The 25,289-nt window shown below is 36.2% G+C and overlaps 1 protein-coding gene and 1 non-coding gene across 4 annotated transcripts in view; one reads left to right on the top strand and one right to left on the bottom strand.

Moving 5' to 3' along the window:
• SEPTIN7 (septin 7) overlaps positions 1–25,289 on the top strand; it is a 99,001-nt gene that overhangs the window by 32,963 nt on the left and 40,749 nt on the right. Inside the window, exons 1-3 of one of the 3 annotated variants that reach the window (XM_061414151.1) lie at positions 6,364–6,430; positions 8,095–8,197; positions 22,332–22,438. In XM_061414151.1, the coding sequence (XP_061270135.1) occupies positions 8,188–8,197; positions 22,332–22,438 (117 nt within the window). In that variant the 5' untranslated portion in view covers positions 6,364–6,430; positions 8,095–8,187. Of the gene's footprint in view, positions 1–6,363; positions 6,431–8,094; positions 8,198–22,331; positions 22,439–25,289 lie in introns of those variants that run through there. The other 2 variants (XM_061414152.1, XM_061414150.1) reach the window with 2 other exon arrangements.
• LOC133246993 (U6 spliceosomal RNA) lies at positions 10,381–10,487 on the bottom strand. Its single transcript, XR_009736233.1, has one exon. It is a non-coding gene; the product is annotated as a U6 spliceosomal RNA (small nuclear RNA).

Below are 25,289 nucleotides of genomic sequence, written 5' to 3'. Positions count from 1 at the left end.
GGAACTAGATCCTATATGCTTCAACTAAGACCCGGCACAATCAAATAAATAAATAAAAATAAGTATATATAAAAAAATCTGGCTTGTATTTTATGCTTAATGTGTGTGAAAGTGGCTCAGTTGTGTCTGACTCTTTGCAACTTCATGGACTATATAGTCCATGGAATTCTCTAGGCCAGAATATTGGAGTAGGTAGCCATTCCCTTCTCCAGGGGATCTTCCCAACCCAGGAATTGAACCCAGGCCTCCTGCATTGCAGGTGGATTCTTTACCAATGGAGCCAGAGCATATCCCAATTCAGACTTGCTAAATTTCAAGTGATTGATAGCCACATGGAGCTAGTGACTACTGTAATGAACAGTAGTGTTCTAACTTAACTCTTAATCCTTGTTACTTCTGTCATGGTTCAGGTCCTAATTTCTTCCCTGGGCTACTGCAGCAGATCTTGAAATTGCTACCAGTATCTCCTCAATATTCTTATTAGTTGTAATTTTCTAAAATATGAATATGACTTGGCTTGTGAATTAATGTGATAGTGCAGTTTTCTGCTTAAAATCCTTTAATACTCTTCATAAGTTTTAAAGATGATGCCTCATCTGAGTTCTTTACTGTGGCCTATAAAGTCCTCTGTGATCTGGATTTTGCTTGACTTCCTACTCTGCGTCTCCTGGACCTTGATTATGAGGTGTACTGAACTATTTTTAGTTACCAAAAAGATCTGTACTTTCTTCTCTTGCTTTTGGGCCTTTACAGTTGCCAATTTGCTTGCCCGTATTGTGCAGCACCTACCCAAATTTCTCATCAGACTAAGGCCTGCTAGTCCTTCAGAATCTGAAGATTCTGACAACATAATGGGAGAAAACACCCTTCCTTTTTGTTCTCATAGCTGTCTTCCTGTGCTTGCTTCCATTATAGTGTTTATCACTGTATTAATAGAATTGCCTTCTAACTTCTCTGACCTCAGATTCTTAGTTTCATAAGCAGGGACCTTGTTTTCATTAGCTTCTGTATTCCTAATTGGTAATACATACATTATGTGAATCCAGTAGCTATGTTAAATGAATGAGTGTGGCCAGTAATTCTATAAGAAGAGATTTAAATTTCAAGTTCAGAACAAAGAAAAAAATTTATTTAAATTTTTAAGTTACCTCTTACATGTATTCATACAGATATTAAAATCTTTTAGGTAGAGTAACCAAGAATCCAGCACAAGATTAAGAAAGTAAAAGTTGGTTATGTTTGTACACAGTTGTTCATCTCAGTAAAAAGGGAAGAGCTGCTGCTACTGCTGCTAAGTTGCTTCAGTAGTATCCAACTCTGTGCAGCCCCATGGACGGCAGCCCACCAGGCTCTCCGTCCCTGGGATTCTCCAGGCAAGAAACTATCGAGCACTTGAAATTCCTACCATCTCTTACATAACTCAAGGGGAAAGTTACAGAACTTCACTACTGAAAAGTCGTAAGTATTTTAAATATAACTGGTGCAAAAGTACCTAGATTCTAGATTTAATATAACAACACTACGAAGATGTTACAGGATCACATAAGTGTTTCCTAAATATTACCTTTATTGTCCCCTCCTCAATTTTCTTTAAAGGTCATACGTTAGTTTGCATGCCCCTAGCTCTTGCCTTTTTGCAGAAGGCAATGGCAACCCACTCCAGTACTCTTGCCTGGAAAATCCCATGGATGGAGGAGCCCTGCAGGCTTGACTAGACGGACCTTTGTTGGCAAAGTAATGTCTCTGCTTTTTAATATGCTATCTAGGTTGGTCATAACTTTCCTTCCAAGGAATAAGCGTCTTTTAATTTTATGGCTGCAATCACCATCTGCAGTGATTTTGGAGCCCCCAAAAGTAAAGTTTGACACTGTTTCCACTGTTTCCCCATCTATTTCCCATGAAGTGATGGGACTGGATGCCATGATCTTCATTTTCTGAATGTTGAGCTTTAAGCCAACTTTTTCACTCTCCTCTTTCACCTTCATCAAGAGGCTTTTTAGTTTCTCTTCACTTTCTGCCATAAGGGTGGTGTCATCTGCATATCTGAGGTTGTTGTTATTTCTCCTGGCAATCTTGATTCCAGCTTGTGCTTCATCCACGCTGGCATTTCTCATGATGTTCTCTGCATATAAGTTAAATAAGCAGGATGCCAGTATACAGCCTTGACGTACTCCTTTCCAATTTTGAACCAGTCTGTTGTTCCATGTCTGGTTCTAACTGTTGCTTCTTGACTTGCATACACATTTCTCAGGCAGATAAGGTGGTTATGGTATTCCTATCTCTTTTAAGAATTTTCCACAGTTGTTGTCTTATACACAGTCAAAGGCTTTGGCGTAATCAATAAAGCAGATGTTTTTCTGGAATTCTGTTGCTTTTTCTGTGATCCAACAGATGTTGAAATCTCTGGTTTCTCTGCCTTTTTCTAAATTCAACTTGAACATCTGGAAGTTCACAGTTCACACACTGTTGAAGCCTGGCTTGGAGAATTTTGAGCATTACTTTGCCAGTATGTGAGATGAGCAATTGTGTGGTAGTTTGAATATTCTTTGGCATTGCCCTTCCTTGGGATTGAGATGAAAAGTAACCTTTTCCAGCTCTTAGGCCACTGCTGAGTTTTCCAAATTTGCTGGCATATTGAGTGCAGCACTTAAACAGTGCTTTTTCACTCTCAATTTCAATCTTTTAGGATTTGAAATAGCTCAGCTGGAATTCCGTCACCTCCACTAGCTTTGTTCATAGTAACGCTTCCTAAGGCCCACTTGACTTTGCATTCCAGGATGTCTGGCTCTACATGAGTGATTGAGAGAGTTGAAGGTTTATAGTAGATCCTATAAAAATGTTTTAATTTTCCCTCAAATTCTCACTTTTATTGCTTCCAACCTATTACAACTCAGTTTTATTGTTGTTCCCCAAAAGCATATTTAGCAATTTTCAAAATAAGGTGCTGTTTTTCTCCTTGGAAAATATATGTTAATTTATAAATATTAATATTCAAAATTTAAAAATTATAATGGGTTTTCAGATGCCAAGGTTTTGATAACTTTACTTTGAAATAAGAACAAATGGTAGAGAATATAAACAAATCTTAAGAGTTCCAATAATCTATTATTGAAACCTTTTTGAGGCATCTTTTTCTTTGAATATAATTGATTTCTAGAAGTAAGTTTAAGTCAATTAATGACTCCAGTTACTGGGTATTGTATTTAAGTTGATTTTCCCACAGGTAGTGAAATAGCAAGCAATGGAATTGTAGTTTGATTTTCTTAAATGTGAATTTGACATAGAGATTTGCCATATCTTTTAGATAGTTACCGAAAGATTTAACATGTGCTTTTAGAAAAGATGATTTGATAACTGTTTCTTCTTACATAACTGATGATTGAAATCAAGTAATACTTTTAAGGTATTTTGGGTGAAGCCTGGGTGAATATACTTTTATCTATATTTGCATGCTTATAAGTGTCACAGTTACGTCACTCGGGTCTATAAATAATGTTTCTTTATCCAGAGATTGTATTTCACATTGGCACTGTGAGCATTATATTTGTCCAGAAAAAGAATCAGTGGGTGGTTAAATCTTCTGAATTACAGACTGTGGTTGATTTTAGAATTTGGGAAAGGCAAGATTCTTATGAAATGTGAAAAGTTTATGTGTTTTAGTCAGCCAGTGTTATATTTTAGTATATTCCCTAAATCTGTCTTTTGTGTTTAGACACAGTTTCTTTCTCAGGAGAAATTTTCCTGAAAGTGTATTTTTGTTTATTTTTTTAAACAACTCCTATGTATCAGCACTCTGTGAGGAATGTAGAGATGAATATGACATGATTTTCTTCCTCTGGGAAATCAGTCATATGAGGAAACTGGCAAATGACATGCTTAATTTTAAAATAATTTGTAACATATATTAATTTTAAGAATTATATTAGTTAACGTATACAGAGAATTATCTACTCTCAAACTAGTAAGTCTTCTTCCTCACTGTGTTACTGAGACTGCTCTTGTGTAGAATTATCAGTAATCTTATTTCCAAATTTTATGGTCACATCTCTGGTATTTTTCATTTGACTTTTCAGTAGCATTTAACACAGTTGAATAACCTTCAGCCCTTCTAGTTTTCTTTCCTCCTCACTGACTGATCTTTCTTACTCATTTTCTGCCTAACATTTTAGTGTTGGAGTGCTCCAGGAAACTGCCTGTGTGATGTGCTGTGCTTAGTCGCTCAGCAAAGTGTCTGACTCTTTGTGACCCCATGGACTATAGCCCACTAGGCTCCTCTTTCCATGGGGATTCTGCAGGCAAGAATACTGGAGTGGGTTGCCATGTCCTCCCCGCAGCCCAGGGATCGAACCCTCTGGTCTCTTGCATTGCAGGCGGATTCTTAAGCCAGCAGGGAAGCCCCAGGAAACTGCCTAGAATCCCTTTCATCTATAATCTCTCTTTGAGAATATAATCCTCTCTCAGTACTATCTATATGCTTATGTTTCCTAAATCTGTATTTTCAGGAACAACCAACCCTGGAATTTCTGAATTCATATGTTTAACTGCCTATGACCATTTCTTCTTGAATATGTAATAGAGTCTTCAACACATTCAAAGCTTTTTTTGATTTTGGTGATTTTGGCCCTCACCGCTCACTCTTTTCCTTTGTTCCCTCTTTCCGTGGAGATATCACTAGCCATTGAGTTGTTCAAGTCAAGTAGTGAGAGTTATCTTTTGTCTCTTTTACTGATCTCATGTAATGCACCAGAAGTGTCCTGACCATTCTTCCTTCAAAACCTGTTCTGAATCTTTCTCTTTCCTACATCGACACCATCTAAATTCAGTATACCCTTTCTTTCTTAAACTATTATAGTAGGCTTCTTAGCAGTTTTCTTATTTCCATTTCTTCTCTTAACAGTAAGAACTATCTTTAAAACACAAATCAGGTCAGGTCACTTGCCTGTGTGAAACCCTCCAGTGGCTTCCCATCATGCCTAAAATAACACTCAGATTTCCTGCTTTGACTAGGTCCCACATTATCTGGCCCCTGCCTGCCTCCCTGACCTATTTTCTACCACTTGTCCCCTGGTCTACTACCTTACTTCTGTGGAGTTCATATACTTTATTTTTGTTCCTGAAAGTACCAGGTTCACCCCCACTTCAGGGCCCACCGCTTGCCCTAAAATGCTTTTCCCTGTTTTCTTACCTCAGTCTCCCAGTTGTCCCTAAGACTGTTCTGTGACTTGAGGATAAAGCAGTGAATAAGACACAGGGGTAGACTGAGGCATTTTTCTTACACCTTTTGTATGGTGGGTTTCTTGAACATGTAACCTAAAATATTTTCTCGGAAACTTCTTCAGTTCTCTCAGATGGTCAGATGGCTTCCTCTTTTTGATGTCACAACTTCTGTAACTCCTTTAATCTGTACCTTGATGGAGTTTACGTTCTAGTTGGAGGTAGAGTGAGTGGAGATCACCATAAACAAGATTTGTATGTATGTTAAATGGTGATAGGTGCTAAAGGGAAAAAAAAAAACATAAAGCAACAAAGTGCTGAGATGAGGAGTAGGTTGTAGTTTTAGTAAGGGTATTCAGAGCAGTCCTCTCTGTGGAGGTGACATTTGAATAATCATTGTCTTTTCTAGGTTGTGATATAACTCAGATTTGTTCAATATAGAAAAAAAGACATACCCTTTTTACGGACATTTTGTCCAAAGATAGTCTTATTTTCTCCTCTGTGCTCTGTTGGTTGCCTTTCAGTTTTCATAGGTCACATTTACTTCATCTTTCCATTTGTTATTGCTTGCAGTCTTCAGCTTCCTTTCCTATATCCCCAAGTTTGCATTTCTTCCAATTCTGAACTTTAGTTTAATTACTTGAAATATAGTAATACTATATAAAGATCCTAGGGAAAATATTGGCATTTATCTGATCTGATCTGTCTTAATCCAGTGACTGACAAAGCAAAATTGTATGAAATTTACATTTTTTTTTTTTCTTCTTGGAATTTAAAGTCGGTCCCTGTATATCTTCTTGAAATTTCATACTTTACACTTTTTTCATCATTTCTTGTAAGACTTCAGGTGCAAGGCATAGTGATTGTCCTTTCTGAAAAGATAGGAGGTGTTTGATTCTGTGTTTTATCAGGAAAGCTGCTAAAATGGACTCACTGGGCCTTATATCCAACAAAAAAATATTTCCTTGCTGTGAGTAGAAAAAAGTCTACTTTCAGTATATTTGTAATTTACCTCTAATTTGTTGAGTTACATGTAAGTAACTTTCATTTTCCCCCCTCTTCATTTTACTATGTTCCAATGGATTTCTCTGCCCTGTTTGGACTGAATGTGCCATGAATGATTTTTGGAATTCCTCATTTACTGTTCCTCTGTGGATCTGTTCTGTTGGAACCTGGAACACTGGAATGATGGAAATATGTTCTTTACAAAGTAGCTGTGAGTATACTACATAATTAATACAGAGGCTTTTTTCTGGTCTAAGTTAAATTTCAGTTACAATTGGATGAAATATGAATCAAGGAAGCTTTAAATTTAATACATAGTCTTAGCTCTGCACATAGTAGGCTTTCAAATATTTGACTTTAAAATATTCTGATCAGTGTCTTAACTAGTATATTTAAAATTAGCCTCTAATTTAATTGGCTTACTTATCTGCTCAACATTTGTCTTAAAATTAATTTATATGAATTTTTAAAAAGGGTAAAAGATTATGGATGGAATATTTATTATATATGTGATACTAGTGAGGAATGCAGGGTGCTGTTCTTTGTTAAATCCAAATGTATTGAATTATTACTTTGATCCCATATAAGTGTTTTTGGATGAGAATTTAAATGTGGCAAAAACCTTTAAGAGAAATGTGTATCTCTTAGGAATGTTATTTTTAAATGATGAATGGCATTATGTTTTAATGATGAATAAGACCTACCTCTAAGTAAATTAATCTGTAAGACTACTCACTCAGATGGTCTGAACTATGGACAGTATTTGTCACCAATGGGTAAGTTGAGAGTCACACTGATTTTCTATGCCAATTTAGAAGTAGGTTTGTATGAACTAATCATGAAATTATTGGTGAGGTCATCAAAGCTATACAGAAGCTATACATCAAAAGCTATACAAAAAACGGAATTAAAGTTTACTTTAAAACCAGGATAAATCTGATGTCCAGTAAAAGCATTGAGGTAACATCACTGGACCTAGTATAAGAGTTTGAAAGATCATGTTTACTGATTGACATTGATCATGAGAGCTTTCAAGAGTTTATGAAAAATTTTAAACTCCACATTTTGATTTTATTTCATGAATAAGAAGGTGAATTTCAAGAAAATCCTGCCTGTGGTTTTTAGTATGAGCAAAGGAAATAATTAAAAGAATCCTTAATATAATCATATAAGATTATATATGTAATATAACAGGGAATATGTTATATAACATAATACAATATATTATTAATACAAAATATATAATTAATTATATAATATATAGTATAGCAGGGAAGCCTGGCATCCTGCAGTCCATGGGGTCGCAAAGAGTCGAACATGACTGAGTGACTGAACTGAATATAATCTTAAGGGGATTTGAATTTTTTTATTGTAAAAAATCCTTTGTTGTTTTTTTAGTTGCTTGATCAGAATCTTAGTAACTTACTATAAATTGAAATCTTTGCTCTGAGGCAGGTTTTTTAAAATTTTTATTTTATTCCCTTGGGTTTTTATAATTGACTCAGTTGAGTTCAGTTCAGTTGCTCAGTTATGTCCGACTCTTTGCAACCCCATGGATTGCAGCACGCCAGGCTTCCCTGTTCATCACCAACTCCCGGAGCTTGCTCAGACTCATGTCCATCGAGTCAGTGATGTCATCTGACAATCTCATTGACTTTTATAATTGACTACTGTTAATCACTTGTGCTCAATTTACTTTGTCCATTTTTTCGATTAACTAATACTTTTATTGGTAATACTATAAAATCAGTTTGATTTACCATGAATAAGAGTTTGTATGATTTTCTAAAAATAGGTTAATGAAGAGAATTTGAAATGTATGATAGAAGCATTTTGTTGATGTATAAATAATTGACCCTCTTTTACTTTTCTCAGCAACAGAAGAACCTTGAAGGCTATGTGGGATTTGCAAATCTCCCAAATCAAGTATACAGAAAATCAGTGAAGAGAGGTTTTGAATTTACACTTATGGTTGTCGGTAAGATATGATTTCTCACTAAAGTTGAATTTTGATGAACTATTAATGAACTATTAATAACTATTTAATGAACTCAGAATGTTTTAAGAAAACAATAGCCCAAATAACTGCAGCAATCAATGTTGTATGTTTTTTGTTATGCAGATACACTTTAAAATTTAACTTAGTAGCATAGTGGGATTTAAGTATTTTCTTGCCTGTTTTTTTGTAGGTGGCGCAGTTTTGAAAACTGCGGGAAAGGGAAGTAGAAGTTGAAAAGCAGTGGGAGGTGGGTAGTGGAACAGAAAACTGGAGAAGTTCTCTTCAGTTGATGCTACAAAAGGAAATAGCATCTGGTGGTTACTTATTACTCCAGGATAGTTTTATTCTTTGGCTCATGTAGTGCACTGAAGCCATATCATCCAAGTGTTTAACTTAAACATATGTTCTCTAAATCTGAAAAAGGAGGATGGGGTAGAGGATCATAATCATGCAGTGATTACCCTGGGAGTTCATTCATTGAGTGTAAGCCCTGGAATAAGTGAAATATGACTCTCCTTCTTTGGTTCACTCTTACTTTTCTCTTGGGTGTGTTTCATCCTGTGAACACCTTTCCCTGCCTGATTTGATTTTAAGAGATTGTCAGGGTTGTTTTAACTGTAGTTTAGTAACATCATCATATATGAAAAGACACTTTACCATGTGTAAGATTAGTTTTCTTAAATGACAGTCTTAATCTTAAATGTCTTTATAATATTTTCATTTCATATAGTCTGACTTTATAACCTGGCTTCTCAGTTTGATGCAATGTATTGTATTTCTCTATTTAAGAAGATGGAAGGCAGAATTATTGGATTAACTATCCTTGACAAAATTGAGTTGATGCTGGATCTTTATATATTGTGCATTAAATTTTGCTAATTATATTCCACACCTGGTATTTTATTTTGGTGTTATTATTGAATTAGGTATGAAATACTCCTTCACTGAAGGGAAGAATATTTTTATCAACTGACCAGAATATTTTGCCTGAGGGTCAGTTTGTGGCTGTTTGGAAGTATCTGCATTGTAATAATTCATAGTTAAAACGTGGTACAAAATCTGCAAACTTGATACTTGTCTGCCTCTGGTTGAATAAAAAGTATGGTATACCTGGCTTGCAAATTGCTGCTGTAGAGCAGAGGTGTGGGTCTGGATAGGTGAATAAAATATGCAGGACACACCTCTTCCTAGGTTGGTAACACAGATGTTATACTTGAAGAAATGCTGCATCTTATATTTACATTTACTGTGTAAGGTTAGTGATCTTAAATGACAAACTGTAGACAAATAAAAGATCATTTTTTAATTTGTAAAAAAACCTCCTAGGTCCATTAGGAGAACCATAACAGTTTTCAAAAATTTTTATTATTAAAACTTAAAGAGTGACTTTTTGAGTGTCTGCTTAGTAATGTCTGGGAGTCAAGACCAGATATTTGGTTTGAATTGCTGTGGCATTTTTCCAGGTGAAAGATATATAATAATCAGCTGATCTTGACTGTTAAAGGAAATATGGAATCTCTGAATGTAACTTACTAGTTTTTTTGTTGTTGTTGCCACATGTAACACTTGAACATTTTATATTTAACATGTACATTTTATTTAATTAAATCAGCCGTTGTACACGTTGCAGCTATGTATTGTTAGTGTTTTATTTTTTCCCCTTAACTAATACATGCCCTCATAGATATATTCAATCAGTGTTAACCACCATGGGAACACGATGCTGATTCTTACTAGTTTTTTTGGTTAGACCTTTTGTCAAGTATAGCTTGTTTTTTCTCTTTGATAAGACTTAAAATGAGAATAAAAGAGAATGGGTATCAATATTATTATTCTGTCCTCCTGCCCATATCTTGAACATTACTGTTTAATTAGCTGTCTTTGTGTAGACTAGAGTACAAGTCTGAATCTTTTCATCTACATAGTTGCAGTGTGTGACACATAAAAGTCACCTTTTAAGTATTTTATACATTGTTTTTCAGACTGCAGGCCATATCTGACAGCACTGTGTGTATATTATAGAAAGCTAAAGCTAACCTTGCTGTAACATTTTTTTTTTTTTTACCCATGTCTGGAATATTTTATTTTTTTAAATTTTATTTTATTTTTAAACTTTACATAATTGTATTAGTTTTGCCAAATATCAAAATGAATCCATCACAAAAAATATGGAACGCTTCACGAATTTGCGTGTCATCCTTGTGCAGGGGCCATGCTAATCTTCTCTGTATCGTTCTAATTTTAGTATATGTGCTGCCGAAGCGAGCACTTGCTGTAACATTCTTGACTTACAATAGAGACTACAAGCTATTCCTTATAAACAGAGTCCTCATTTTTGTGATTTATGCTCAGAGCAACTTCGACTCTTAAAACAGTTTTTGGTTTGAGATTTATACATTGATACAAACTGAGAATCTATATTTAACAGTTGATTTCTTAATCTCTTCACCCTTTGTTGGGAAACCTTTATCCAGTAACCTTGCTTCATAAGCAATATTTATTATTTACCTGAGGGACTTTTTTTGTATAAAAGAGGCATATTGGTATTCCTGTATTTTCTTGCCTAAAGGATCTTATAATTTACATAATGATATAAAATATACATAAAAAGATAACGTTTTCAGGAAGTAAATACAAGTTAGTAGAGTCATATAGAAATTAAGAACAGATGTTTAAAGGTATAGGAGAGCTTATCCCTGGTTGGACATTATTACTACCTTATTTGAGGAAGAGGTATTAGGGCAGATTTTTGAAGAATATAATTGGGATAGACATTGAGTGGGCAGTCCAGTTGGAAAAACAATAGCCAACAAAAATCAGCACCTATGCGTCAGGCAATATTTCAAGTACATAAAGTATTGACACTTTATTTCTGTAACTCATACAGTCCTTAACAGTAACCTTATGATATGAGTATTATTGTTTTCTGCATTTTAAAGATGCAAAAACTGAGGCATGGAGATATTAGTTACTTGCCCATGGCCACACTGCTGTCAGATGCCAGAACCAAACCCAGTCTCTCTCTGTCTGGTGTGTTCTTAAGCACTATGCTGCTGCTGCTGCTAAGTCGCTTCAGTCGTGTCCGACTCTGTGCAACCCCGTAGATAGCAGCCCACCAGGCTCCTCTGTCCCTGGGATTCTCCAGGCAAGAACACTGGAGTGGGTTGCCATTTCCTCCTCCAATGCATGCATGCTAAGTCGCTTCAGTTGTGTCCGACTATGTGTAACCCCATGGACAGCAGCCCACCAGGCTCCTCTGTCCACGGGATTTTCTAGGCAAGATGCAGAGGCTCATTTGGAAATACTGGATATAGTGCATCCATTATGATTTGAACTTGCATGATTTCAACTTGATATTCTGTTTTCCCTAAAAAAATTAAAGAGACGAGGGACAGACAGAAAAAGGAATGAGAATTGTAGATAACTTAAATAGTACAAGCAGTTTTTTCTGCCATTCTACTGAAATGAGTAGTTTCTGTCCTAGGGTCAGCATGAAGTGGGAGAGGTGAATTTTCTATTCCCCTAGTCATTTCCTTCCACATACTTTCATAGTGTATGCCGCTCACCTTGCTCAGTTAGTCTAGGTGCCTTAATATAAACTAGTTACTTCTTAAGTGCTCAAGAAAAAGGTATCTGTTTCAGTGCAGGAAGAAAACAAGTTGTCAGGTTATATGTAATTGTGCTTTATGGATGATATGGAGGAGCAGAGGGAGTTTTAAGATTAATTGGCATTATACATTGATTTTAGGATCCTACCCTGAAGAGTTCACTTTGTAATAGTTGGAAATACGGCTGGAAGTGTAGGCTAGCGTAGATTTTAAAGACCTTGATTGCCTCCAGGATGAAGAGATTGGAATTCTTGATTTTGAATCTTTATTTGAAAATTTAGTTTAAAACCCAGTGTCAGCAATATTAAATAATGAAGACAGTTAGGTCTTTAATGGAACAAAGCGTCAAACCTGTTTGGGCTTGGAACTTGACAATTCTTTGTGTGCTTCTTAATTAGACTTGCCTATGCTCTGAGATGGAAATGGCAACCCACTCCAGTATTCTTGCCTGGAAAATCCCATGGATGAAGGAGCCTGGAATGTTGCAATCCATGGGGTCGCAAAGAGTCGGACATGACTGAGCGATTTCACTTAAAAAAAAAAGCATGCCCTGAGAATAAAATGTTAATTGTAAATTCCTGATTTTACTAGAATCTTTCAAAGAGGTAGAACTAACATAGATTGCTTTATCTGACCAGAAAATATTTTGAAAAGCAAGTGGCATTAAATCTGTTACTTTGGATTTTTTGAAGATAAAATTCAGATTAATCGTTTTTATAAGACTAAGCTTTGGCTTTGCAAAATTTTTATAGCAGAGGGGTTTTTTTTTTTTGATCATAATTTAGTTGACCTATATCAAATGTCTTTAGTAGCACTGGCCTTTTTGTTGGCAGAAGGAGCTTAGAATTAGAACATGGTGGTTTAGCCATTTTCGGGATTCAGAGTTTATTATAATGTATATTTTGTGTATGACTTATTAGTAAAGTTTCAGTTCAGTTCAGTTGCTCAGTCGTGTCCGACTCTTTGCGACCCCATGAATTGCAGCACACCAGGCCTCCCTGTCCATCACCAACTCCCAGAGTTCACCCAGACTCAGGTCCATCGAGTCAGTGATGCCATCCAGCCATTTCATCCTCTGTCGTCCCCTTCTCCTCCTGCCCCCAATCCCTCCCAGCATCAGAGTCTTTTCCAATGAGTCAACTCTTCACATCAGGTGGCCAAAGTACTGGAGTTTCAGCTTTAGCATCATTCCTTCCAAAGAAATCCCAGGGCTGATCTCCTTCAGAATAGACTAATTGGATCTCCTTGCAGTCCAAGAGACTCTCAAGAGTCTTCTCCAACACCACAGTTCAAAAGCATCAATTCTTCGGTGCTCAGCCTTCTTCACAGTCCAACTCTCACATCCATACATGACCACAGGAAAAACCATAGCCTTTACTAGATGAACCTTTGTTGGCAAAGTATTTATTGTCTCTGCTTTTGAATATGCTATCCAGGTTGGTCATAACTTTCCTTCCAAGGAGTAAGTGTCTTTTAATTTCATGGCTGCAGTCACCATCTGCACTGATTTTGGAGCCCCCAAAAATAAAGTCTGACACTGTTTCCACTGTTTCCCCATCTATTTCCCATGAAGTGATGGGACCGGATGCCATGATCTTCATTTTCTGAATGTTGAGCTTTAAGCCAACTTTTTCACTCTCCACTTTCACTTTTATCAAGAGGCTTTTTAGTTCCTCTTCACTTTTTGCCATAAGGGTGGTGTCATCTGCATATCTGAGGTTATTGATATTTCTCCCAGCAATCTTGATTCCAGCTTGTGCTTCTTCCAGTCTAGCGTTTCTCATGATGTACTCTGCATAGAAGTTAAATAAGCAGGGTGACAATATACAGCCTTGACGAACTCCTTTTCCTATTTGGAACCAGTCTGTTGTTCCATGTCCAGTTCTAACTGTTGCTTCCTGATCTGCATATAGGTTTCTCAAGAGGCAGGTCAGGTGGTCTGGTATGCCCATCTCGTTCAGAATTTTCCACAGTTTATTGTGATCCACACAGTCAAAGGCTTTGGCATAGTCAATAAAGCAGAAATAGATGTTTTTCTGGAACTCTCTTGCTTTTTCGATGATCCAGCGGATGTTGGCAATTTGGTCTCTGATTCCTCTGCCTTTTCTAAAACCAGCTTGAACATTAGGAAGTTCACAGTTCACATATTGCTAAAGCCTGGTTTGGAGAATTTTGAGCATTACTTTACTAGCGTGTGAGATGAGTGCAATTGTGCGGTAGTTTGAGCATTCTTTGGCATTGCTTTTCTTTGGGATTGGAATGAAAACTGACCTTTTCCAGTGCTGTGGCCGCTGCTGAGTTTTCCAAATTTGTTGGCTTATTGAGTGCAGCACTTTCACAGCATCATCTTTCAGGATTTGGAATAGCTCCACTGGAATTCCATCACCTCCACTAGCTTTGTTCCTAGTGATGCTTTCTAAGGCCCACTTGACTTCACATTCCAGGATGTCTGGCTCTAGGTCAGTGATCACATCATCGTGATTATCTGGGTCGTGAAGATCTTTTTGTACAGTTCTTCTGTGTATTCTTGCCACCTCTTCTTAATATCTTCTGCTTCTATTAGGTCCATACCATTTCTGTCCTTTATCGAGCCCTTTATCGAGCAAATGTATAACATTTGCATGAAATGTTCCCTGGTGTCTCTAATTTTCTTGAAGAGATCTCTAGTCTTTCCCTTTCTGTTGTTTTCCTCTATTTCTTTGCATTGATCACTGAGGAAGGCTTTCTTATCTCTTCTTGCTATTCTTTGGAACTCTGCATTCAGATGCTTATATCTTTCCTTTTCTCCTTTGCTTTTCACTTCTCTTCTTTTCACAGCTATTTGTAAGGCCTCCCCAGACAGCCATTTTGCTTTTTTGCATTTCTTTTCCATTGGGATGGGAGGCATTTAATGAATGACAGAATAAACAATGACTGTCATAGATAATTTTCCCCCACCTTCTTGTTGGTGTTTATATTAATGTAGTTAGTTAGTTGATGAAGTTGAAAAGTAGTATTGGCCATTTTGTATCTAGGTTATTGGGCATTTAGTGGAATTACGCTTAATTCTGACATTATGATAGGTTGAATATTTGAAATGCTTTAATACTTCAGAATTTTCTGCCCTGAGCTTTGTATTTTTATTTTGCTTTTAGTAATAAAAGTAATTTAACCAATGATGATTGCACAACGTTGTGAATACAGAAAAACCACTGAGTTGTACACTTTAAAATAGTGCATTTTTGTTATATGAATTTTATTTCAAAAAACTAATTTAGCCAAAGCAGAGAAAGTTTTAGGGAGAAAAAACTCACCTACTATTTAGATTTTTGTATTCCTTCTAGGGGTCAGCTACATATTTTAAAAAGTGCTTTTGTAATAAAGTTAATGCGTTTCATTGTAGAAATCGGGAAAAGCAGAAAAGCAAAATGAAAATAAATATTACCATAATCTGTCATCCAGTGGTAACTCTTAAGCATAGAAACATACAGTGTTTTTTTGTTTATATGTATCTGTAATGTCTGTAAGACATTACAATTTGTAATTACAATCTGTAGTTGTCTTATAAAATTTAGCAGTAAATTATGATCATCTTTTAATAATAGATATTTTTTGATAATCTAGCTATGGTTGAGTTGCAGATTTCATTGGCTTTGTAGGTTGGGTACACCAAAATTTGCCTTGTCCAGTATCAATATAGTTAGAGTAAACATGGTTGTAGTTATATCTGTACTTGAATTTTTATTTACTTCTTTAGGATAAAGCTTTGTAAGTTTGAATTGGTATTTTTTTCTGAAGGCTTATGAGTTGTTTTAAGGGTTTTAATATTAATACCAAATTGACCTAAGATAGATTGTATATCACTTTGCACACTAACCAGGTGTTGATAGCATACTTCCATCAGTGGATATTACAGTGTTTCTTTGCCAATTTAATACCTAAAAATTGATGTCTTATTTTCTTTCTACATAATATTGTTGCTGGTTAACTTTTTAATTATTTCTGTTTATCTTTGGTTTTATAAATCGTATATTCTAGATTAATTTTAAAAGCTGTATTCCTTTTTTTCCTTATATAGATGCTCTAAGGGTATTGTTGTGGTTGTGGTTTGGTAGTGACTCTGTCAGAATTTTTCTTGTGTCATGTTATATATTAACCTGATTTTTATATTGTCCGTGTAGTCTTTTTTTTTTCTTTTGGCTTGTGTCTTTGATACCTGCCTGCTTGATTCAGTCTTATTAGGGATTCCACTGTATATAAGTATATACACTAAGGTTTACTTTTTTTATTTTGCAACTTAGATTCATGTGAATTTTTTGATGTGAAATGTGAGACAAGAATTTGATGTTTATTTTACCTTATTTTTTAAATGGTTAATCAGTCTTCCTAAAACCATTTATTACAAGCTGAAACATATATGTGCTTCGTTGGTTCTCTTACTCAACCTTTGGTTTAGTTCATTCTAGTTCTTCCTATATAAATACTATATTACATTATTATAGTTATAAATTACAGTAATTATGTTTCTTCTATGAGAAGATCATTGGGGTTTATGCTTATTTAGGGAGATAGACATAGAAGTAAACAATATGTAAAATAATTATACTGTATTATTTTCTAGGAAGGAAGTAAACGTGGTGGGATCTTTTTAGGGCCTCAGTAAGATGCACCTCTCAGAAAGGAGACTTTTCCATAATGATACTTGAAATTTGTGAAAATTAAGAAATACTAAAAAATGAAATGACTTACCAGCAAGAGATAATTATCATGAACATTTTGCTATGTTTATCCTCAATGTTTTACTTTTAACAGCTGCATATTTCCAACTGTGGCTATATCAAATTTTAGACTCTCATTTGACTTTTGAATGATTTGTGTGTTTAATTTTGTAAGAACGCTGCAGTAAAAATTTTAGAGAATGGAAATTTTGGTCAACATTTTAACTGAGATGTTTAATGACTACATTGTATTCTAATTTGTGACTGAATATATGATAGTTTTTATAGCTTATTTCTCCATTAATAGACTTTAAGTTTTTTTTTACCCTTGTTACAAATGATAGGGCAATGGAGATCTTTAAGCACATAAGACTTGTGTATATGTATTGGGAGCAGGGGGCAGTATCACTGTTTAAAGTCCCTGAAGTTGGATTTTTGCAGCAAAGTGTTTGAATATTTTGTGGCTCTGGAAACATTAGCAAATTATTTTCTTAAAAGCTTGTGCTACTAAATATTTTTTTTAAAGATAAAATAAATTTTTCCTGAATTTTAGGAGATTTATGGTATGTTGAGGATATCCCATTCCATGTATGCTCTAACTGTTACAGATGCTTAACAGGAAAATGTAAAGATAGGTGAAAACACTGTAAGGGAATATAGTGAAAGTGAAGTCACTCAGTTGTGTCTGACTCTGCGACCCCGTCGACTGCAGCCCACCAGGCTCCTCTGTCCATGGGATTCTCCAGGCAAGAATACTGGAGTGGGTTGCCATTTCCTTCTCCAGAAGATCTTCCCGACCCAGGAATCGAACCCAGGTCTCCCGCATTGCAGGCAGATGCAGGCAGACACTTTAACTTCTGAGCCACCAGGAAGCCCAAGAGACAAGGGAATGTAGTAGAGAAGAACAGAAGTCCAAGTTAACTACACTGCGAATCATTGAAGTGATATTATCCACCTTACCTGCCTCCTGAGAAACCTGTATGTTGGTTAAGAAGCAACACTTAGAACCGGACATGGAACAACCAACTGGTTCCAAATTGGGCAAGGAATATGTCAAGGTTGTATATTGTCATCTTGCCTATTTGACTTATATGCAAAGTACATCATAAGAAGTGCCGGGCTGGATGAAGCTCAAGCTGGAATCAAGATTGCTGGGAGAAATATCAATAACCTCAGATATACAGATGATATCACCCTAATGGCAGAAAGTGAAGAGGAGCTAAGAGCCTCTTGATGAAGATGAAAGAGAGTGAAAAAGCTACTTAAAACTCAACATTCAGAAAACTAAGATCATGACTTCTGGTCCTATCACATCATGGCAAATAGGGAAAAAATGGAAAAAGTTTACAGACTTATTTTCTTGAGCTCCAAATTCACTGCAGATGGTGACTGCAGCCATGAAATTAAAAGATGCTTGCTCCTTGGAAGAAAAGCTGTGACAAACCTAGACAGCATATATTAAAAAGCAGAAATAACACTTTGCAGACAAAGGTCCGTCTAGTCAAAACTATGGTTTTTCCAGTAGTCACATATGGATGTGAGAGTTGGACCATAAAAAATGCTGAGCGCCGAAGAATTGATGCTTTTGAACTGTGGTGTTGGAGAAGAGTCTTGAGAGTCTCCTGGACTGCAAGGAGATCCAGCCAGTCCATCCTAAAGGAAATCAGTCCTGAATATTCATTGGAAGGACTGATGGTGAAGCTGAAACTCCAATACTTTGGCCACCTGATGTGAAGAACTGATTCACTGGAAAAGACCCTGATGTTGGGAAAGATTAAGCGCAGAAGGAGAAAGGGGAGACAGAGGATGAGATAGTTGGATTGCATCATCGACTAAATGGACATGCATTTGAGCAAATTCCAGAAGATAGTGAAGGACAGGGACACCTTGCATGCTGCAGACCATGGGTGGCAAAGAGTTACTTAACAACTCAACAACAACAAAAATACTAAAGATTATGGAGCTGACTTTTTAAGGGGAAAATAGGGGTGACTGGGGCTTCCCCAGTAGCTCAGCAGTGAAGAATCTGCCTGCAATGCAGGAGACACAGGAGATGTGGGTTTGATTTCTGGGTCAGAAAGATCCCCTGGAGTAGGAAATAGCAACTCACTAGAGTATTCTTGCCTGGAGAATCCCATGGACAGAGGAGCCTGGTGGGCTACAGTCCATAGGGTTGAAAAGTGTCAAACACAACTGAGTTTGGGTTCACTGACTGAGCTTCCTGAAATACAGTTGAGATATTTATCATTTATTTTCAGGGAGAGATTGTGTATTTGGATTTTCAGAGAGGTTGTTAATTCAGCTAAAAATTGAGAACTATAGGTACAAAGTATTTTGCATAATTGAAAGTGTGTGACACTGATTTATTGTGGTTCTTGCTGAGATAATGTTTTAATTAATTTTGTAACATTTGTAAAGACAAAAATTACAAGTACAGTACACAGGTTTTTGCCCTCTGTAACATTTGCAATGCACAATGCCTCATTGCCACTTAAATACTTGTGTATTTCTCTTCCTCAAGGATCTTCTACTGCATAGCCATTAATATACCATCAAAATCAGAAAACAGCAAATGTATGTTTGTATACATACATATATAGAGAAAGTGAAAGTGTTAGTCTCTCATTTGTGTCCAGCTCTTTGCAACCCCATGAGCTATAGCCTGCCAAGCTCCTCTGTCCATGGAATTCTCCAGGCAAGTATACTGGAGTGGATAGCCATTCCTTTCTTCAGGGGATCTTCCCAGCCCAGGGATTGAACTTGGTCTCCTGCATTGCAGTCAGATTCTTTACTGTCTGAGCCACCAGGAACTACTACTGCTAAGTCACTTCAGTCGTGTCTGACTCTGTGTGACTCCATAGACGGCAGCCCACCAGGCTTCCCCGTCCCTGGGATTCTCCAGGCAAAAACACTGGAGTGGGTTGCCATTTCCTCCTCCAGTGCATGGAAGTGAAAAGTGAAAGTGAAGTTGCTCAGTCGTGTCCGACTGTAGCAACCCCATGGACTGCAGCCCACCAGGCTCCTCCATCCATGGGATTCTCCAGGCAAAAGTACTGGAGTGGGGTGCCATTGCCTTCTCCGAGCCACCAGGAAAGCCCCACCTATATATGGACACAAAAACAAATACTTTTGTATCTATAGTGTATCTGCGTCTATTATATTTGTTGAAAATCATCAAGTTTACACTAGTATTTCCAGTTTCAGTTCATTATCACAGCATATGTTTACTTTTTAAAAAAATTGAATTATAGTTGCTGTACAATATTATATAAGTTATAGGTATACAATATAGTGATTCATTGGAGAAGGCAATGGCACCCCACTCCAGTACTCTTGCCTTGAGAATCCCATGGACGGAGGAGCCTGGTGGGCTGCAGTACATGGGGTCGCTCAGAGTCAGACACGACTGAGCGACTTCACTTTCACTTTTCACTGTCATGCACTGGAGAAGGAAATGGCAACCCACTCCAGTGTTCTTGCCTGGAGAATCCCAGGGACGGGGGAGCCTGGTGGGCTGCCGTCTGTGGGGTTGTGCAGAGTCGGGCACGACTGAAGTGACGAAGCAGGAGCATAGTGATTCATAATTTTTTAACTGTGCTTATTTGATCAGTTTTCCTGTATGAAACTAATCTTCTGTCCAGGCTTTTCTCTTCCTCCCTGTGGTGGAGTATCGCTACTCACTCCTCTCAAGTGCTGTGACACCCTGTGGCAAGCCACTCTTCACGCCTTCCTCATCGTTTTTGAGTTCAGGCCTTCTCCCAGACTCCTTGGGAAGTGGTCTTTATCTTGTAGATGCCTATTAGCCTTCCCTGGGCCACTGTGTCTTCCCTCCAGCATGTTCACCTGATGTCCTCAGCCTCAGATAATGATTTCTGGACTGAATTTTTAGGAAGAAAGTGGAAGGGAAAGAGCTGAAATAAGTTTGAAGGGTTTAAAAACTAATATTTAACTGTTATAGAGTTAACTGGCATATGAATAGGAGAAATTATTTTTTTATTCTTATGTAACACAGGTTAAAAAAATTGGTAAAATTGTAGTTTGGGGCTGCCATAGGAAAAAAGTGACTAAAAGGAGATAAAAGTGTGGAAAAAATTTAGTTTGGAAATGAAACTTACTTGCAGAGGTATATAGCGTTTCAGTGGTTACATTTACATGTATTTTGACAAACAGAGTTTGTAAAAACTTTGAATGGCCTCCAAATTTATTAATGGTTGAAACTAATAGATTAATATTTAGAAGGGAGAAAGCTTTAGATTTTGGGGCTCTGTTCTTACTCTGCCCAGAACCCTCAAGTAAGTGGATGATATGAAGATGTTTTCTTCATTAAGCCCAAATAATAACTTCTTGACTCTTTACATGGCACACTGAATGTGTACTACTGAAACACTTATTAAATTAAATTGTAGTTAGTAGTGTGTATTACCCTAGAAATGCCTTTGAGAATTGAAGTAGTCATTTTCATTTTTATATCATTAGCTTAGTCCATAACTCCTAGTACTTTACTGCTAATCAGTGTATGTCACCTAAATTACTGATCATTCAATTAAAATCTGTTCTCAGGACTAGGATAGAAATACTGTGGAAATCTCATTTTATGTTATCACTGTAAATGTTAACCACCTGTAACAAAATTAACAATTCATAGTCTTCTATCATAAAAATTTGAGTTAGTTAAGAATGAACCACCAATCATGTCACACTTTCGATTCCTTGGTATCCACTTGGATATTTTAACAAAATCTTTACTTTTTATGATTCACATATTTTAAAACTAGCTGTTTCCCTCCAGAGGAAAACTCTTTATTTTCGTTAGTGAATGCTAGCCACAGTTGAAAATTAGAGGGAAAAGTTTAATCCTTCCCCCCCCATATGAAAGACTGATAGTATTCATAAAAAACTTGCAATATCAGTTATATAGGATAAAGATGCCTATTAAACTAACTGAACTACTAGCAACTGGTGCCATGTTAATTGATAATTATTATTATGGTTGTTAATTTATTTTGACTTTATATTACATATATTCTAAAGTTGTTGATGTTAGTAAAAATTAGCTGTACATTTGATATGGTCTCTTACACTTGACATGAAGGGTTAGAGACGAGTATGTGAATCTTAGTGGAAATCGTTTTACCTCCCTCCGTTTTCGGTTTAGACAGAAGCATTTTTATAAAAAGTATATAGAAATATGAAAAGTACGACTTTTTGGAATCTAGTTTATAGAGCATACTTAAATTGATTGGTATATGGGTAAATTAGAAGTGGGTTTTTTTTTGTGGTTTGCTTTTAACATACATCGTGATTAATTTTTCTTCTTTTTTTGTCAGCAGACCTCTTACTTTTTTGTACTTACCTGATTTCTTGCCTTGGTCATTCATTAATTGTCTGAATAAGCGTTTGTACTTCTATTATGCTTTATTGCACTGAAGCAGCAGTATATAATCCAAGTGGGATGTTTCCTTCATGACTTTCATCTTTAGGAATATATCACTGTTTAAAAAAAAAACTGGTGACTATTGTATCAGATACATTACTTTTTTTTTTTAACATTACTTTTAAAAAACAGATTGTAGAATTATGACGCTAAAAATCCTTTCCAAATACGAGTCTGACTTGATAGGTAAGAAAATTAGGGCTAAGAACTTATTGTAATAGGGAGTCTTTATAGTGTATATAGTGTATTATAGTGTATTTTGCTTTTGCCAAGAAGTAATTGGATGAAAGCAAGTTTGATTATAACACTGGTTGAATATTTAAGCTTGATAAGTTGACTGAATTTTAAGAGATTTCCCTCTTTGTTTCTTTTAGGTGAATCTGGACTGGGAAAGTCAACATTAATCAACTCATTATTCCTCACAGATTTGTATTCTCCAGAGTATCCAGGTCCTTCCCATAGAATAAAAAAGACTGTACAGGTATGTGTATTGTTAATTGATGATAAGATGGGGTAATATTAACAGATACAAAACACAGTCTATAAATTATTTTTTATAGATACTTTGTTATACAGTCCATCTGCTTTGTCACGAACATGGTTAAGATCTCTATTAATATGTTCTCTGTGTTATTGTTCTTTTAGTCTCTTAAGTCATGTCCAGCTCTGGAGACCCCATAGATGGTAGCCTGCCAGGCTCCTCTGTCCATGGGATTTCCCAGGCAATAATACTGGAGTGGATTGCCATTTCTTATGCCAAGGGATCTTCCTGACCTAGGGATCCGATAACCTGCATCTCCTGCATTGGCAGGTGGATTCTTTATTACTGAGCCACCTGTACTTCCCCACAAAACATATTTTGTGACTTGTATTATATTTATATATAGGTAGATTTCAAATTTGACCTTAGCCAGTGTAAAGTGTTAGTAAAAATGGTTGTTGTTGAAAAAGAGAGAGAGTAATTGATTGAGAAGTGCATGTAATTAGAGGGACTTTCTTGATATAGAACCTTATGAATTTGTCTTAAAGATCCTCCTAGAGATTTTACTGTGATACAGTAAATGATAACATTCAGAGTTATGCTGCAATATGGTAACTACTTGCCATATGTAGCTATTAAAGTTTAAATGAGTTAAAAGTCATTGAAGCAAAAAATTCTGTTTCTCAGTTGTGCTGGGTACATTTCAAGTAGTAATATGTGGCAAGTAGCTACCATTTGGAGCAGTGCAGATTATTTCCACCATTGCAGAAAATTCTGTTGGACAGGGTACAGAAAACATGACTTGTGTCAAAGCCATTAGTATTTGTTTTAGTGAGTGGCATGATACCACATGATAGTTAAATGGCAGTAACAATTTGTTAATACTTTAAGCTATGTGTGGTCTAATTTAGTACTTCTCAATCTTTAATGTGCATTCAGATCATCTGAGGAGCTCGTTAAACTTAGTTCCTGTTCTAGTAAGTCTGAAGTGAGCTGAGATTCAATCCAAGGTGATGCTAATGCTGCTAGCAAAGTGCTAGACTCTCTAGTCCTAGTGATATGTTGTCCAGGACAATAGCTGGTAGCCACATGTGGCTGTTGAGGTCTTAAAATGTGAGATGTCTATGTTAAGATGCAAGTATAAAATATACCCCAGATTTTGAAGTCTTAGTTTGTTTAAAAAAAAAAATTTATTTTATTTAAATTTTTCTATTGATTACATTTTATAATAGTGATTGGTTATATTGGGTTAAGTAAAATTCATTAATTTCATCTGTTGCTACTTTCTAAAGTGGCTACTGAAATTTTTAAAATTATTTATGTAGTTCACATTACAGTTTTGTTAGGCAGCACTGCTCTAAACTATTGATTGAAAGATTTGTTGGTAGATTGATGCAGTAATACACAGCACATAAGCAGAAAAGGAGTGGAGTGAACAGTTCTAGCAGAAGCATGTCTTATTGAGGCAGTGATGCTGGAGCTGGATATTTTATTTCTTCTTCTTAAAGTTTTCTCTGTTTCAGGAATTTTTAAAATATCCTTTATGGAATTTGAGATTTCAAATTACCTGCAAAAAAAATGTGTCCTAAAAACTCGATACTATACTATATTGCTTATCTATTTTGTGATATATTGGATATTTTAACCCTAAGCAAGAAGATAAACTTTAAATTTTCTTAATTTAAGTATTTAAATCCAGAATTAGTAACTGCTGCTGCTAAGTCATTTCAGTTGTGTCCGACTCTGTGCGACCCCACAGACAGCAGCCCACCAGGCTCGCCCGTCCCTGGGATTTGCCAGGCAAGAGTACTGGAGTGGGATGCCATTGCCTTCTCCAGACTTAGTAACTAGTTATATAGAAATGTTAAGGAAACCCCACGATGTAGATTCCTAAGTTCAGGAATATTTAGTGTAAAATGTCTGTTAAATATTAATATATCTACCAAAGGTGTTCTTGGCTGTTAGTGCTGGTGAGGAAATTTTCTGAGTCCTTTTTGTAGTTTTTAGCACCTGGCATAATGCAAGGTCGACATTAATAATAAAACAACACTTAGTCAATCATTAACATCTTCCAGGTACTATTCCAAACACTTCAGATGCATTTATTTAATTCTTGCAGTAATTTTTTCAGGTAAATGGTGTTATTATCCCTATTTTACAGATGTGGAAATTGTGGCACAAAGATGATGATATACCTGAGGATCATGTAGTTAGCGTGCCAGAACTAGGATACAAATCTAAGCACTATGGTTTAGTCTGTATTGTATAAAACTATGCTATCTCTATACTTTAGAAACTTAATAGGTATTAGTTTAGTAGATTAAAGAGTTCTTAATAAGTGGATTAACTTTACTTTTTAATGATGTTTGGTCCAGAAAATTGTCATTTTTCTTTTATTTATATTTCCTTTTCCTTGAAAAATGTTATGTATGGAGATAGATTTTCCAGTTAGGCAGTTTAGACAAACTGAATTGATCAGTGAGGTTATTTCTTCATAGTTATGTAATATATGAGTTTAGTTTTAAAAAATGGGAAATTAGGTCATAAGGTAAAAAATGGAATTAAGTCTTAAGGCTGATCTATCTGATGCTGCCGCTAAGTCACGTCAGTCGTGTCTGACTCTGGGACCCCATAGATGGCAGTCCACCAGGCTCCCCCGTCCCTGGGATTCTCCAGGCAAGAACACTGGAGTGGGTTGCCATTTCCTTCTCCAGTAAATAAAAGTGAAAAGTGAAAGTGAAGTTGCTCAGTTGCGTCCGACTCTTCGCGACCCCATGGACTGTAGCCTACCAGGCTCCTCCGTCCATGGGATTTCCCAGGCAAGAGTACTGGAGTGGGGTGCCATTGCCTT

Source organism: Bos javanicus, chromosome 4, assembly GCF_032452875.1.
Source record: "Bos javanicus breed banteng chromosome 4, ARS-OSU_banteng_1.0, whole genome shotgun sequence".
Lineage (NCBI taxonomy): Eukaryota > Metazoa > Chordata > Mammalia > Artiodactyla > Bovidae > Bos > Bos javanicus.
The sequence above is the reverse complement of the archived record's forward strand: the minus strand, read 5'-3'. Positions and strand labels throughout refer to the sequence as shown.